At 34.1% G+C, this 17675-nt stretch overlaps 1 protein-coding gene across 1 annotated transcript; it reads right to left on the reverse strand.

Moving 5' to 3' along the window:
• Positions 1-2610: 2610 nt before the first annotated feature.
• On the reverse strand, positions 2611-3269 carry LOC133801571 (histone H3.2-like). The gene has a single exon (XM_062239812.1). It carries the CDS (start codon positions 3194-3196, stop codon positions 2786-2788), a length of 411 nt encoding a protein of 136 aa, XP_062095796.1. The 5' UTR covers positions 3197-3269; the 3' UTR covers positions 2611-2785.
• Between the last annotated feature and the right edge of the window lie 14406 nt (positions 3270-17675).

Below are 17675 nucleotides of genomic sequence, written 5' to 3' on the forward strand. Positions count from 1 at the left end.
CTCTGTATTTTGACAGCGTAACTGTATCTTAGTTGAAGAGAGGTCCTTTTTTCCAGTGTTCTATAGCCTGTATTTATAGGCTTATGGGAACACTGAGTCTGGGCTGGGTATGACCCGGGCCCATCAGAGATACGGATATTCTTGGCCTTTCTAGTGGAAGCCCAATATAAAAGATACAACATACATGAATTCCAGACTAGCTAAGGCCCAATAAGTTGACTCAAGAGCTATATCTTGCCCGACAAAACGGTGCTTTTGGTCTAGACACTTCGAGTTACGAGGCAGATTAAGGAGACAATACCAGTCAGAGTACTTGGCAGCGCAAACCTAAAACAACGGCGTGCAATCCCGAGGTAGCCTTTTCCTCAGGTGAAAAGTGAGGACAACGCCCACGCGGAGTGGGGCGGCTTCAGGGTCCTGGACGCTTGGCCCCTCCAACCGGGGACGATGTGATCCGAGTTCGTTTACCTTTGTCCCTCTTCATTTACCACAGGCCCGGATCTGACCAAGGTCCGGGACCAGGATGCGTATGTCGTGGGGGGTTCGAACAGTCTGCACGTCTCCCGGATGACTGTCCCGGACGACAGGACCCGGATGACCATGCCAGACCCCCACCCCCCCCCCCCCCAATGGGCCCAGAAATGCACCCCGGGCCCGTACCCCCCCCCCCCCCCCCCCCCCTCTCTCTCGTGGACACTCCCGTACCAAGAGGCCTTGGGCTGGGACCGCATGCCGAACAGCCCCTGACCATGGGCCCGGACGAATGTCCCAGGCCTATGCAGGAAATGGGGATAACACTTCTATTAATTTAAATTTAAATTTATAATTCTAATTTTTTAATGAATATATTAATATGAATTCAAATAATATAAAACAAAACTAGATATTTAATACTTATATTAATTTAAATTTAAATATTATAAAATATCATTATAATAATATATATAACATAATCTTAATTTTTATTCAAAAAATTATATGTTTATAAAGGTTTTCATATTATATAAATATAATTAAAAAAATTATAAATAATGTTTTGTTTTAATTTTTCATTTAATATGTTTAAATTATTTTTTATGTATAATATTTTTTATTTATTTAAATTTTAAATAAAAATGAAACAAATTTAATAAAAATGATTAATAAATTCCATAAATAAAATTAGGAAAATCTTAATTTAAAATTTTTAATTTTATTTATTTATTTATTATATCAAATGTTATATATATATATATATATTTATAGTACATATATATATATATGAGTGAATGGTAAAATTACACCTCTTTCGAGTCCAATTTGTATAATAATAGTTTACTCTAAAAATATTTTAGATAACATTTGGTATAACAAATTTAAAATTATTTGTTTTAGGAGAAGGGTGGAGAAATGAAGGATTTTTTCACAATAATTTATACCAATTCGAACCTAACAATGTTAATTAACAAAGAAAATCAAGGATAAGTTACACATCCAACCATGGCAATATGTCTAGGCACCTCTATGCTCACAACCAATGTTGAAATTGTTTAAATTGATTGAGCATCAAACAATAATCAAGGATTGATCGAACATATTCATTACTAACATTGCACAATGAAATCATCTTATTTAAGGCATCAAACATAATATAAATAAAATAAAGTTTTATGTAACTCTGTAATCAAGTCTATGAACCATCATTCTCCATAATTATACTCATCACAATTCAGTCACTTGCACATCAAAGATCAAAAAAGTACTTCGGGTGTAGATGAACACTACTCTCTTTCTCATTTTTCCTCTAAAACACTCATTGTTTACACACAGTTAATCAAATGAAAATTACATTTTATATGGGTATTTTAATAAGGTTTTAAAAAATATGGTTTTTGTTTAACAAGTATTATTTTATGGCTTTTTAGAATTTGTATTATCTTTTATGCAATTTTTTTCCCATATTTTTGTAAAAAAATCATTATTATGCCATATTTTTTTCCCATAATCTGATTTTTTTTAATTAAATTTGTCCATACAAATTAAGAAAAAGTTTAATTACCACATTTTTGTATATTAATGGCTAAAAAGTCTTATTTATGAAAAAAATTCCCTTAATAAAATAGTATAAATATTTTTATAAACTATAATGGGCTTATTGAACCTAGATACCCAATAAGAAGATTAGTTGTCTAAGCCCAATAAACTAGTTTAAAAATATTAAGAGCGTGTGCATAGGCCACAAATGTATCAATACATTATAGAAATAAGTTGAAAATTAGCTAATTTAATGAGTTCTTAATTAAAATTATCTCCTAAATATTTTTATTACAGGCAATTTCAAAAATACCATTGTCTACATGATTCTCTTCTAAAAATAATATTCACAAATTATAAAAATATAATAAGTATATTGATTAAAATAGAGTATATTATACTAAAAACTTAAAAATTATAAATAAAAAAGAAAAAGTTAAGCTAAAAGTGGCTATCTAATTTTTACTACACTATCTTCGTTCCGATAGTAATAGCCCAATACAATGCCGATTATATATAGTTATACTTATAAAAAATATCCCAAAAATTGTTCTAACAATCCAAAGGCAATTAACTTAAACTTTAAAGAATGAGACATTGAGAAGGTAAGTGATTAGAAGTAGCATTGCCAAATTGATTTGCCAAAATGAATCACAGGACAATAAAACAACCCTTTCCAATATCAAATGCTTAAATTTCTCATTCCAATAATTGATTAGATCGTACAAGGCCAAGAACACCAAGCTTGTATACACAAATCAATCCAAAATGCTTAAGCACGCTCACCCCTGATGCGCCTAGCAAGCTGAATATCCTTAGGCATAATGGTCACTCTCTTGGCGTGAATGGCGCAAAGGTTAGTGTCCTCAAACAGACCAACCAAATAAGACTCGGCAGCTTCCTGAAGTGCGGCAACAGCGGTGCTCTGAAACCGAAGATCGGTTTTGAAATCTTGAGCGATTTCGCGAACAAGGCGCTGGAATGGGAGCTTCCTGATGAGAAGCTCGGTACTCTTCTGGTACTTTCTGATCTCACGGAGAGCCACGGTTCCGGGCCTGAACCTGTGAGGCTTCTTCACTCCGCCGGTGGCTGGAGCAGACTTTCTTGCCGCCTTTGTCGCCAGCTGCTTTCTCGGGGCCTTGCCTCCGGTGGACTTGCGAGCGGTTTGCTTGGTACGAGCCATTGGAGATTTGAGTAGTGCTGAAAGCTAGGGTTACAGAAGATTATACGATTTGGGTTGGAGATGGAAGCTTATGGTTTTTGGAGGAAAATATATACAGGTATTTGAAAAGGGGCGCGAGGAAAAAGATGATCGTAAACCGTTGATTCGTTTCTAGCTATTGACGGCTGAGATTCGTTTCTTTGGATTAATGTGGATTGCGGATCGATGACATGGCAGTGAGTTTTTTTTTTTTTTGGAATGGAATGGTTTTGTTTTTCGTTTTAGCATTTAAAAAAAAATTACAACGGTAAAGAGAGTGATCGTGGCCGTTGGAGTCTTGACATTTTTATCATAAGATGACATTTCATTGTATTTTTTTTTCTTTGGTAATAAAAAATTATTATCAAATATATGATATACTATTTGTTATCATATAGTGATCATTTTTTTATTATTTTAGATAGTAGAAATTTTGGTATGTATCTCCTTGTTATCGTAAATGGACAAATTTAATTTTAGTATGCGGACTTATGAGAACTATGAGGAGGTAGTACCAAAATTTTTACATAAATAAAATAATTTAAAAATTGCACGTAAATCACACTATATGTATATAACAAACCTAAATGGGATAAGTTTTTTCCCCTTATAGAAATTGAGTGAAAACGTGGACTATGACACATGTGCATTTTTTTGGTTAATTGTTTTATAAATATCATGTCAAACAATAGAAGTTGTGTTGAAAAATTGAACAACAACAAAGCTTGAACTTAAGCAATCACACTGCAGAAAACTAAATCAACACAAAAGATTTACCATGGTTCAGCTCCAAGATTGGAACCTACATCCAGCAATGAGCTCGTCCACACACGAGTCCACTTCAATCCATTACAAACTTGTAAGAATACTACAAACCCAGCCAAAGCAATTTGTCCTTGGCTACACTTAATCTTAGAACCCCTTTCGTGAATATATCTCTCAAAGCAAAACTCAAGTAAAGGAAAACCTCTCTCTTACTTTCTCTCTGTTTCTCTCTCTGAAAAAACACCCCTCACACTTGGTTCTAATAATAATAAGAAATAACAAAAGGCAGCCTTTTATAACTTAAGGCTGCAATTTACAAAAAAAATGTAAGCACGTGCAAGTGCTTTAGAAAAAAACAAAAAATAGGATTGAAGGAAAAACTCAGGGCAAACTAGGAAGATTGTTATTATGAGAATTAATACTACAAATTCCACATTTATTCTCATGAGTAACAAAGTGACCTTGATTTTTGAGTGTGTGGAGTCCTAACTCATATTGGCTTCCTTTAGCCAACTCCAATCTGCAGCAAGCTTAAGCAGTGTAAAAGCTTACTAATAGTCAATATCTTTGTACCCAAATCGGCAGGATTGTCTTTTGTTGACACATTTTGTTCCATTGTCTCAGGGATTGCTTCAGGCCATACAATGACCTTTTTAGTAAGCATACCAGTTGTTGTCCCTTAGGATTCTTCACCTCAAATCCAACTAGTTATTTCATATATATCACCTCATCCAATTCCCCATTTAGGAAGGCAGTAGTGACATCAAGCTGTTCGATATCCCAATCAAACTGAGTTGCTAAACTGAACATTACTCAGATTGTCTTGTATTTAATCACAAGGGAAAAAATATCAATATAATCCACACCTTCAACTTGGGTAAAACCTTTGGCCACCAACCTTGCTTTATACTTTAGTGGCTCGGAATCATTGACTCCCTCCTTCAGCTTATAAACTCATTTACAATCTACAATCTTGTGCTTCTAGGGCTTTGGAACTAACTTCCAAGTATTGTTCTCCTTAAGAGATCCCATTTCAGCTTTCATAGCTTCAATCCACTCTTGTGCATCTGACCTTGATGTGGCTTCCTCAAAAGTTTCTAGTTCATTTTCATAAACATGCTTGGCTTCTGCTAGTGCATAGGCTGCTATATCAGCTTCAAAATATCGACTTGGAGGCTTTATAACTCTTCTTTCTCTATCTCTTACAAGTTGATATCCTTCCATTTGAGATTCTCCACCTTCAACAACAACTTGGGGCTGTTCTTCTTGAGTTTCCAACTCTTTGTGGTTGTTATTTGAATTTTCAAAGCTTGAGTCCACCTCAAAACCTGTAGTATTGTTAGTTTTATCTTGACAACCTGCATCAACAAGCTCATTTCTCTTTTCTTTGGTTAGTAGAGGAAAATTCAATTCATCAAAATGAACATCTTGACTTATGACAATTTTTAGGACCATTTTTATCTAATGACCGCGGCTTATACCCTTTAGTACACTAGGATACCCAAGAAACACACACTTCAAAGATCTTGCATCTACTTTGTCATTCTTTTGGTGTGCAGATGTTGCACAACCAAATATTCTAAGGTGTGAAAGTATAAGGGGTTTTCTTGACCATTTTTCTTCTGGTGTAACTAATCCTATAATTATATTGGGACACCTGTTAACTAAATAACTAGCTGTAGTAATAGCTTCACCCCAAAATCTCTTACTCAAACCTGATCCTATAAGCATACAACGTACCTTATTCAAAAGAGTTCTATCATACGCTCAGCAACCCCATTTTGCTGAGGTGTTCTAACCACAATTCTATGTTAAAGAATCCCATATTTAGCACACAAAGCATCAAATTCCTTATTAATAAACTCAAGACCATTATCAGTTCTTCACACTTTAATATTTAGACCAGTTTGGTTTTCGATTAGAATTTTCCCTTGTTTAAATTTTTCCAAACATTCACTTTTATGTTTCATTAGAAAAATCTATTACCTCTAAAAATTAAATTTCATTAGAAAAATTTATGTTTCCAAACTTTTCTACTAAAATCATCAATAATAGATAAGAAAAATCTATTACCTCTATGTGTTGGTGTCTTGCTTGGCCCCCAAACATCAGCATGGAGATACTCTAAAATCCTTGATGATTTGTGATGTCTAGTTGAAAATTTCAGTCAATGTTGCTTGCCAAGAATACAAGTTTCACAAAATCTCAAAGTCTTCGGCTTCAAGCTTCCAAGTAAACCTTGCTTTCCCAATTCAACTAGCCCTTGTTCACTGATATGACCCAATCTTCTGTGCCATTTTTCAGATTCTTCTCCAACCTCTTTTACAACTCCAGCAACTCTACTATCTTCTGTTCCTCCACAAAGAACATATAAGCCATGTTTCTTCACAACTTTCATTACAGTGAGTGACCCTTTTGAGACCCTTAGAAGTCCACCACTTGACTTATATTCCATGCCTTCATCCTCAAGGGTTCCCAGAGAAATAAGATTTCTTTTAAGAAGAGGGATATGTCTCACATTTTCTAGCAATCTGACCTTCCCATCAAAATGTTTGATTTGAATGTTCCTAATTCCTTCAATGTTACATGACTGATCATTTCTCATCAACACTTTTCCTTGGTTGATCTTCTGGTAGTCTTGGAACCACTTTAATTTCGGGCACATATGGAAAGTGCACCCCGGATCCAAAATCCATTCATTTTGGTTTCTTTCCATTAAAATGGACAACATCTCACCATCGGACCCTTCTTCATTGTCCACAAGAGTTGTTGTGCTTGATGAATGAGTATCCTCCTTAAGCTTCATCTTAAATGCCAAACAATTTCTTTTAATGTGTCCACTTTTACCACAAAAATAACATTTTATGGTCTCTCTTCCTCTTGAAACTGACTGAGCAGGGGACTTCCACCTTTCAAAAGAGTTGTCATCTCTCCTTTGTGATCTACCTCTTTCCAATAAAGCCTCATCTTTCTTTCCCTTTTCAAGAGCCAACTCAAAATCTTTAGTTCTCAGCACCCCTAAAACATCTTCCATTGTTATGGTGTCTCTGCTAAATTGTATCACAGTTTTGAGGTCTTTGAATGGATTAGGTAAGTTGTACAACAAAGTGATGGCTTGATCTTCTTCACAAATATTTTCCCCAGCATTAGCCAAATCCAAGACAAGTTTATTAAACTCATCCAAATTAGGGCTGAGCATAAAATCCGAAAAACCGAAAAAACCGGATAAACCGACCATCCGAACACCGAAAAAACCGAAACCGAAAAAACCGCCAACGGCGCAAACCGCCACTGTTCGGTCGGTTTGGAAATATTGTCCGGACCGACCGAACGGAACCGAAACCGACCGACTACTATTATATATATATAATATTATATAATTATTAATTAAAAATTAAATAAAATCTGTTTTTTTTATTTTTACTAGGGCATCAGAGATCAGAGAAGAGTCTCTTCTCTTCCTTCTCTACGTACGGCGCAGGCGCACAGGACTCTCACTCAGCCCCCTACTGCACTCATCCTTCCTCCCTCCGGCGGCGACTGCCCAAACGAACGGAACAGCCCAGCCCAGCCTCCTCTGCTCTTCCTCTCTGTTTCGCGAACGGAACGGACCGAGCACGTCTCAGCGGCGGCAACACTGCCCAGCCCACTCCGGCGCGGACACAGTCTTCCCTTCCCACTCCGGCGACCACTTCACGAAGGTATGCCTCATTTTGTATGCATCATCATTCTCTTTTTAATGTGATTGGGATCAACAGTAGGTTCTTTATTCGATAGTGGTTAGGTGGTTTTGGGTATATTTGTAATCCTTCCTGGTTTTGATGGAAGTTTAATATCAGTGAAGTGGATCATGAGACTGGTTATTTTGTTTAAGAGTAGGTTTGAAATAAATGAATCAAAACGATAAGTGCAATGGCAGAGTTTTTGTACGGAGCAATATTAGTATCTGTTGGCTATAAGGTAAATGTGCCTTTATGTTCATGTAGTGTTGAAGATGATTCTGAACTTCCCAATCTGATAGGTAGCTGTCCCAGCTTATCTAATTTTTTTTCTGGTTAAAGTTGGCTAATGGATAGGTCCATTGATTTTATATTATTTTTTATTGTTTTTCTTATTCTATTTTTATCACGAGGATAACTATAAATGTAGAAAAACCAAAACTTAGAACAAATATATTTAGCAATCAGAGGTTTCAGCTTACTTTCTTCATATATACATTTTTTTAATTGGAGAATTGATAACAATATATATATAAATAAAGGGTACATATATATATATATTGATATATTATGTTCACAATCACTAGTGGTTGTTAGCCAACTTACCTTCTTAAAATTAAAAAATGTTAATGTGATAAGTAATAGACCAGATATGCCATAATCCAAGTATGATGATCATTAATCTACTAATTAAGTATAGAGACGTATATAATTATATGTCAACATATGTATAAACTTTTGGCTATGAACCAAACTTAATTTTTGGCTTGTACTTCAAGTTGATAACAATCCACATACATATATATATTTTGGGGTTTTTTGACAAGTGATGCATTACACTGTTTATATCATCGGCTTCTCTATGATGTTCTTTTCTACTTCTAAGTAAATTTTGTACTTTTCATAACATTCAGGTATTTGACATCTTATATTTATGGATCAATAGTCAATATATAATTTATTATATATATGTTCAATTATTTTTCGTTGTGAACTTTGTACTTGACTTATTTTTAGTGTTTCTCATGATCTCTCTCCCACATATAAATATCTATAATATTCTAGTCTTTTTCAAAATAAATCTTAAGACAGTATACAATATTAAAACATTAAACTATACTGAAATTGCAAGTAGTATAATATAGATGTGTACATTTACGGACCCAGCTATGGGGCCCTTCTCATTATTTATAAAAAAATATTTTACTCTTAAAATGTATTTTTTATTATACATGATTTGTTCATTTTTTTATATAACTTTTAAATGTAATTTCTGTTTATAGCTGCTTTATTTACATACATGACTTGTCCTTGAATGATCATAATAATCATGTCTTGTTATTATGTTTTATATTTATTATGTTTTATGAGCACATTCATATTATGTTTTATATTTGTTGCTGAAATTGTGTTTATAAATATGTAATTAGATCGTTAATATGGATAACGAGGAAAATTTAGAAGGGATGATGGGGGAGTGGTTGGAGTATACTGAAACTAATTTGTCAAGTTCTGATGGAGAAGAACAAGCGAAGGAAAGGAAAAAAGAGAACGTACGAAAGAAGAGGAATGATCAACAAAATCAAGATAAGGAAAAAGACAAAGAGACCGAGAAAGAGGATAATGAAAAAGAAAAGGAGAAAGAGGTTGAACGACCAGAAAAGAAGCAAAGGGTTGGAAAGAAAACATCGAGCGTGTGGGATCATTACACTATGTTGCCTGATTGTGATCCTAAGAAGCCAAGAGCTGCTTGCAATTATTGTGGCACCGATTATGTGGCTGATACAAAGTTGAATGGGACTAGCACACTATGGGCACATGTGGAGAGAAAATGTAAGAAGTGTCCTTTCAGTGACTGGGTTGAGCAAAGTAAGAAGCAACAATCAACTATGGATAGATTTACTAAAAAGACAACAACCTGCAATGAAGAAGAAGTTGCTTCAAGTGGGTTGCCGCTAAGGTTTAATCAAAATGTTGTTAGGAAAGTGATCGCCGAATATATCATTATGGATGAGTTATCCTTTAGGCACGTGGACGGAAAAGGATTTCAAAAGCTCATTAAACATTTCTTTCCCACATTTCAGTTCCCATCAAGATTTACTGTTGCGAGAGATATTTACAATGCGTTTCTAGATCAGAAGAAAGAGTTTAAGTCGATTTTGGTGAAGCACAGAGTGTCGTTGACCACTGATTGTTGGACATCAATCCAGAATATTAGTTATTTGTGTTTGACTGCACATTGGGTTGATGATAATTGGAAAATGGAGAAGAGAATTATCAACTTTATTCAAGTTCCTAGCCATAAAGGGGACTTGGTGGGGAAAGAGTTGATAAATTGTCTTAATGAGTGGGGTATCTCCTCAGTTTTTGCAGTGACGGTTGACAATGCCTCCTCAAATGACGTTGCTCTTAGAAAATTGAAGGGGCACTTGTTGGACAAAGACAATACCATTCCATTGAATGGCGAAATGTTTCATATGAGGTGTTCAGCTCATATTTTGAATTTGATAGTAAATGATGGGTTGAAAGAGTTGAATGATGCAATTTCAAGCATTCGAAATGCGGTGAGATATGTCCGGTCATCTCCAGCTAGACTGAAAATATTTAAAGAAAGTTGCAAGGATGCAAACATTGAATCAAAAGCCTTGTTATGCTTGGATGTGGTTACTAGGTGGAACTCCACCTACTTAATGTTAGAATCTGCTATAAAATTCAAGAAGGCTTTTGAGAATTTGGAAGCAGATGCGAACTACACAAAGTACTTTGATGAAGAAAGAATGGATGGCCCACCAACCAACCTAGACTGGGAAAAAGCAGTTGTATTTGTCGACTTTTTGAGGAGATTCTATGATCTTACTAATCGATTTAGTGGGTCATTATATGTCACATCCAATCTATTCCTTCCAGATATTTTGAAGGTTCAAGCTGATTTAACTACTATGGCTTCTAATCTTGATACTTTGTTAGGGGCTATGGCAGTTAGTATGAAACGAAAGTATGACAAGTACTGGGGAAGGATTGAGAAGCTGAATATGTTGACATTTATTGCCAATATCCTTGATCCAAGGTATAAATTAGAGGTTGTGAATCGTGGTTTTAAATTTGTGTACACTTCAAGTGAGGCTGAAAAAATGATAAAGTTGGTGACAAATACTTTGGCACAGCTATATGCTTTTTATAAACAACAACAACCATCTCAGTCATCTCAAGCTCAACCATCTCAATCTCAGTCTCAGCCATCTCAGCCTGTTATCAATTCCACTACAGAATCATTTCTTCAAGGGCAATTACAACTTAGTGATGATATTGAAGAAGATGATCTTGAATACTACTTGAGTGATCGTCGTGAGAAACTTGATCCTACCTTTGATATTCTACGATGGTGGAAACAGAATGGATTCAAGTATCCAATAGTTGCGCGCATGGCAAAAGATGTATTGGCTGTTCAGATGTCTACAGTAGCATCTGAATCAGCTTTTTCTACTGGGGGAAGAATCTTAGATTCATTTAGGAGTTCCTTATCTCCGAGGATGGTGGAGGCTTTGATTTGTTCTAAAAATTGGTATACTTGTGAGTCTGAAGAGCCTGTTGTGCTTCGACAATACATGGATGAGATTGATGGTTTAGAGGCATGTGAACAAGTTTTTCCAGGTATTTATTTACTTAATAGCTTATTCTAATTGAAATATTATATATATATATATATTTGTCAGGTGATGGCTCGTGTATTACCTATGTACCTGAGAATCTTGGCAGTGGGTCTGGGAGTGGGACCGATAAGAACAATTGAAATCTCAAGGTAACTAGTTGAATTCTAAGATTGTAGTTTAGTAGCTTTATTTCTCTAAAAAGTACCATGTAGCATGTGTTATATATACATTATAATTTTATTCTTTCTTTTGTCTTATGAGCAGGTGGTCATGGTTGCTTGATGCAGGCCATGAAATGAATGAATGCTGGATTTTGGATTGGACTTTGTTTTCTATCTATTCTTTTGAAATTTGAACTTAATTTATGTTGTAATGGACTATGGACTATGGACTTTAAGTTTAAACTTTAATCATGTGTTGAGATTTGTGGTTGTAGTCTTTTGGTTTTAAATTTTAATTGGGTTGTGTCTTGGATTGAACTAATAGATATTGGAGTATTAGACTTTTGATGATGTGTTGTGATTTGAGATTATGTTATGCTCTTATGGACTTTTAATTATGTTTCAAACTTTAAAATTTGTAAATGTAATTATGTTCTATATATTTATGTTTTAAAAACGCACAAAAATGGATTCCAACAATCCAAAATTTTTAATTTTTTAACTAAAACTAAAAAAATAAAAAATAAAAAAATAAAAAAAATCAATTCGGTTTGGTCGGTTTAACCGACCAAACCGCGGTCCAAAACGGTCGGTTTTTTTTTAAACTGGTTTGGTTCGGTCGGTTTTCGGATTGCACCAATCCGAACCGAAAACCGAATTCTGGATTTTTTGTTGTGAAAAAACCGCCCAAACCGACCGTTGCTCACCCCGAATCCAAATTATGTTCAAGACTCCTAGATGAGTCCATAACAAATCGATAGAACCTTCCCTTCATATGAATCTTGTTAGAAATTGATTTCTTCATGTATAAACTTTCAAGTTTAGACCACATACCAGAAATTGTTGTTTCATTAATTACTTGCCTCAGAACATTGTTTTCCAAGTGCATAACAATGGTGTATCTAGCCTTCTTTACCATTGTCTTTATGTCCTCTAACTTTAGGGTCTTCTGAGTTTCTGCCATTTTCTCTTCACCTTCAAGTGCAGAATCTAGGTTTTGATGAATCAATACTGCCATAAGCTTCTCCTTCCATAAACTGAAATCTCCTTTTCCGTCAAACTTTTCCAAGTCGTACCTGGTCGTTCCCATTCCTACCATTTTCTTGAATCTTCAAGAAACCCAACTTCTAATCAATAAATTATTCAAGCCTTCTCCTCTAGATTGAAGAACCTAGCTCTGATTTGTTGAAAAATTGAACAACAACAAAGCTTGAACTTGATCAATGTAGAGTCCAAGAACTTTACTTAGCTAGTTAGATAGTAGTATTATAGTAATAATAGTATTATCTTTATGACTGTGGATTTTTTGTTCAGACCGGGATTTATTTGGACACTCATAGTAGTACTTGTAGATTTTCTAAGTTTAACCTATAGTTTAAGAATATTAATTTTAACCTGAGGTTTGATTAATATGACTGATATTGAGGATAATATTTATTATACTATAAGGTTTAGATAAGAACCAATAAGATAATAGCACATGTTATGTATAGGTTTATTAATGATTAAGTATTTTGAGGATTAAATCTATTAAGGTTAAAATTTGAATACTCTAAGGTCAGTCAGCAGCTTTGAAAACGTTAGAGGGCTTAGTCAAGGCTGTTTACTCAATTCAAATTAAGCTAAAAATGTGTAATTTCGTGTTTAAATATTCAGCGTATGTCGATATATCGCAGCTATAGGGGCGATATATCGCAGCAAGAAGATACTAAAAACACGAAACGTTGCACGATTGCCTCGAGCATACTGGCCCAGGCGATATATCACCTACAGGGGGCGATATATCGCCTCTCTCAGCATATTTTGAAAGTTTTCAAAAACGTTCTCCATTCAAACCTTCAACCTCTTGATAAGTCCAGCATCTTTTTGAACGAGTCTTCAACCTCTGCTGAACGATAATTCAAATTATTTTCACTTAAAAAGCCATTATTTTTATTCAAGTTAAATGAAGATCTTTTCATTCCTAAACTCTATAATTAGGACCTAGTACCCCAGCCATTTATTCATCTATTACTCTAAGTTCAGAGGCTGCAAGTTGCTAGGTGAGTGTGAGAGTGTAAACACTTGGGTTGGGAATTATAAGCTTGATCACTATTAGCTTATCAAACACTTGGGGAAGTAAGGTTATTCACATTTCAGTTCAAGGTTTAGATTGGTCATATAAGTCTTCAAGGTATTTCCAAACTCTAGTCCATTTCTGTATTATGTTCTTTAAAATTCTCATAGTCTTCTACTCATTCTAACCTTATTCTTATTCTTGGTTAGGAAATCCAAGTTCTTAAGCACAAGGTTTTTGGTAAGTATATTTTGATAGCATAGTTCCTTCTTCACTTTCATCCTTTTTCTTCAATATACTCACCATATTATAAATGGTTTTTAGGAGTGTTCCAAGGTCCCAAATCAGTTCTCATATCCCGGTTGTTTTGGTAAGGAAAATAGGATAGGATTTATGTGTTATATGCTTTTATATGTTATCTTATGATTTTATGTTATGTAATATGTTATGTTAAGTATGATTGTAGACTTGGGCATATGACCTATATGACTAACAAGCCCCAAATAGATTATGGGCATATGACTTGCTTAGCTAGCAAGACCCCACTAATCTAATGGGCATATGACTTATTTAGTTTATGGGACCCCAAGTAATAATGGCCATTATAGTATGTATGTGACATAAGTGTTATGGTATGTTTTTATTATGAATTTTTATGTATATGGCTATATGTTAGATTTTCCTTGCTGGGCATTAGGCTCACTCATTTTTGTTTATATGTGCAGGAAAATAGTTTTAGTGGCGGGTAAGGTTCTTGGCAGCTTGGGGAATGTGTATTGAGGCGGAATGGATTCAAAGAGCCGAGAGTTTCGATTCGAGGATGTAGTTTTTGTTCTTATGGTTTTTATATGTATTTTTCCGCATTTTATTATGTAATCTCTTTTGTTAAATTATCATTATGTCATGTTTTGGTTTTAAAACAATGGGATCCCATATCCTAACTTCAATTTTATGTAAGTTTAACATTTCCTTTTTACAAGTTTTAATAAAGTTATAATCTTTTCACTTGTAAGTATTATTAAGGATTAGTGTCTAGGTATAGTTTTCGTTAATGGTCTAAAGTCTAGAGTAGTTGGGTCATTACAATCAATCACACTGCAGAAAACTAAATCAACACAAAAGATTTACCCTGGTTCAGCTCCAAGATTGGAACCTACATCCAGCAATGAGCTCGTCCATACACGAGTCCCCTTCAATCCATTACAAACTTGTAAGAACACTACAAACCCAGCCAAAGCAATTTGTCTTTGTCAACACTTAATCTCAGAACCCCTTTCATGAATATTTCTCTCAAAGCAAAACTCAAGTAAAGAAAAACCTCTCTCTTACTTTCTCTCTGTTTCTCTCTCTGAAAAAAAAAAACACACCTCACACTTGGTTCTAATAATAATAAGAAATAACAAAAAGCAGCCTTCTATAACTTAAGGTTGCAATTTACAAAAAAAAAAAAAAAAAAGGTAAGCACGTGCAAGTGCTCTAGAAAAAAACAAAAAATAGGACTGAAGGAAAAACTCAGTAAAAACAAATCTAAGGACAAACTGGGAAGATTGTTACTATGAGAATTAATACCACAAGTTGGATGGATGCGAAGCGATTGTTGGCAAAATTTAGGAATCAAGAAATTAGTAGATTCCATATATTTTTTTCCAAGCCACTTGCATTCCTATGACTCTAAGATATCATAAATTTCATTTATGGTATGTTTCCAAGACGCTACCCAATAAGTCAAAAGCAATAGGCTACAAGTTGGAGTTTATTACTTATTTTAGGATTGAGGTCTAATCTTAAACGACCATCGAGTGATGAATGATAAACTTCTATAATCTAACAGATCTTATATAAAAAAAGATGTTCTTTCATCGTGTCCATATCTTATACAATCTATATAATTCATGTCATCTCTATCTCTTTGTGTTATTATACTTAACAAATCGAATAAACTTATGTCTTTTTAAAATATAGATAGATCATGCACATAAAATTAATTAAATAAAGCTTTCACTTTATTTAGCGATTACAAATAATTTTGTAAGATTATTTTCAATTAAATTCTCTTGTATATACATCAACATGTATGTGCTTAATTCAATATTACAATAATAATATTGGAACTTTTTCAATAAATGGCATGTATGTAAACAAATACAATTATGAGTGAAAATACTATATTTATTTAAATAATTGTTTTTGTAAAACAGTGATTAATCTTTGTCTTTGCTCTAATTACATAATTAGTTAGAATTTCCCTTTTTATAATTATAGTGGTGTTGTACACGTTTTGTAACAAAATTCTGTTACACCTTGATATTGCTGAGCCAAGGCTCTATATATGTAACTTGTACCTCATTCTAAAATTCAAGGAATACAACTAGGGCTGCACATGGGTTGGGTTGGCCGGGTTGAGGACATTTGAATGAGCCAACCCAATTACATCGGGTTAGAGAATCATAACCCATTCAAAATATTTTTATTGTATAACCCAACCCTACTATTTACATTGTGGGTTGGGTTGGGTTGGTTGGGTTATACATAATTTTTAAATATTAAAAATTTAAAATTCTTATGAAATTTAATTTTCAAAATAAGTATTTCTTATCAGAATTTAGAAAAAAGTTGATCAAATTAAAACATGAAAACAAGAAAATTAAGTCTTGGTGGTTGAAATCTAAGTCTAACCACCCAAAACATTACAATCATCCAAACACAAGTCCTAAAGTTATTACAATCATCCATAACATAAGTCTAAAAAAATTCAACCAAAATAAAAAAAAAAATTGAATCTATCAATCAACAATGACAGTTTTGGTCTTCTCCTTTGATGTTGCCTTGGCCTTGGGTTTGTTTTCTTCTACAATTAAAAAACATAAGTTAAATAATTTATTGAAAAATAAATAAGCATAAAACAAAGAACACTATTATCAAATAAATCTATTTAGTTTATTTACCTTCTTCAAGAAACACATAAGATTGTATTTCATCCAAATACTCCACTGATTGAATTCCTTCATGACTCCCCTTCAACCAACTTTGAGTGCATACTAGTGCCTCCATCATTTTTGGACTCAAAGAACTCCTAAATGAGTCCAAAATACGTCCACTAGTACTAAACACAGATTCAGAAGCCACAGTAGACACAGGGATAGCAAGAACATCTTTAGCAATCATAGATAAAATCTTATACCTATTAGAATTATCCTTCCACCAAAGTAAGATATCAAATGAGGAAGTCATTGGATTGACTGGTTCTTCAGCCAAGTATCTGTCAACATCATTCATTTTCTCAGTCACAAACATTCATTGTTGTTGCAAATAATTTTCCAATAATCTCCTCCTATGAGTTTCTTTGCCATCACTCTTCGGTGGTAAGTCACTTTTGCTAACCTGAAAAAGAAATACAAACAACAACTCAACAAACAATAACATATTAAAATCAATGAAAATAAAAATAAAATCAGCAACTAACCTTATCACCATCACTCTCACCCTCAACATTATAACAATTGTACAATCGTTGAAGGATTTGTTCCACCTTGACAACAATCTTAGCAACGGTTTCAGCATCATAAACAGTCTCAAAACAATACTTCAAATACTTCAACTTATACCTTGGATCAAGCACAACAGCCAAAAACAACAAAGGATTGATGTTCTCTGAATTGCCCCAATATTTGTCATATTTCTTTTTCATACTAGCAGCCATGGTTGATAACAAAGGATCACTACTAGCAGTCAAATCACTCAATTGAGTGTGAATCTCACAAATCTCATGGTAGAAGTTGTTGGAAGTTACATGCAAGGTGCCACTAAATTTTAGAGTAACTTCATAAAAAGTGGAAAGAAATTTAACAAAAATCATAGCACTCTCCCAATCACTAGAACTAGGTAGTCCAATCTTTTTCTTCCCATTTTCATTTTCCATGAAGAAACTTAAAAATTTATCATCTTCCTCTTCATACCTTGCAAAAACTTTTTCAAATTTAAGAGCCACATTTAACATCATAAAAGTGGAATTCCACCTTGTAGGGACATCTAAAACCAGCCACCCCTTGTAATCAATTCTTTCCCTTTCCACACAAGCTTTAAATTTATGCAATCTTGCAGGAGATGACC

The sequence above is a fragment of the Humulus lupulus genome, chromosome 9, assembly GCF_963169125.1.
Source record: "Humulus lupulus chromosome 9, drHumLupu1.1, whole genome shotgun sequence".
NCBI classification, from domain to species: Eukaryota; Viridiplantae; Streptophyta; class Magnoliopsida; order Rosales; family Cannabaceae; genus Humulus; species Humulus lupulus.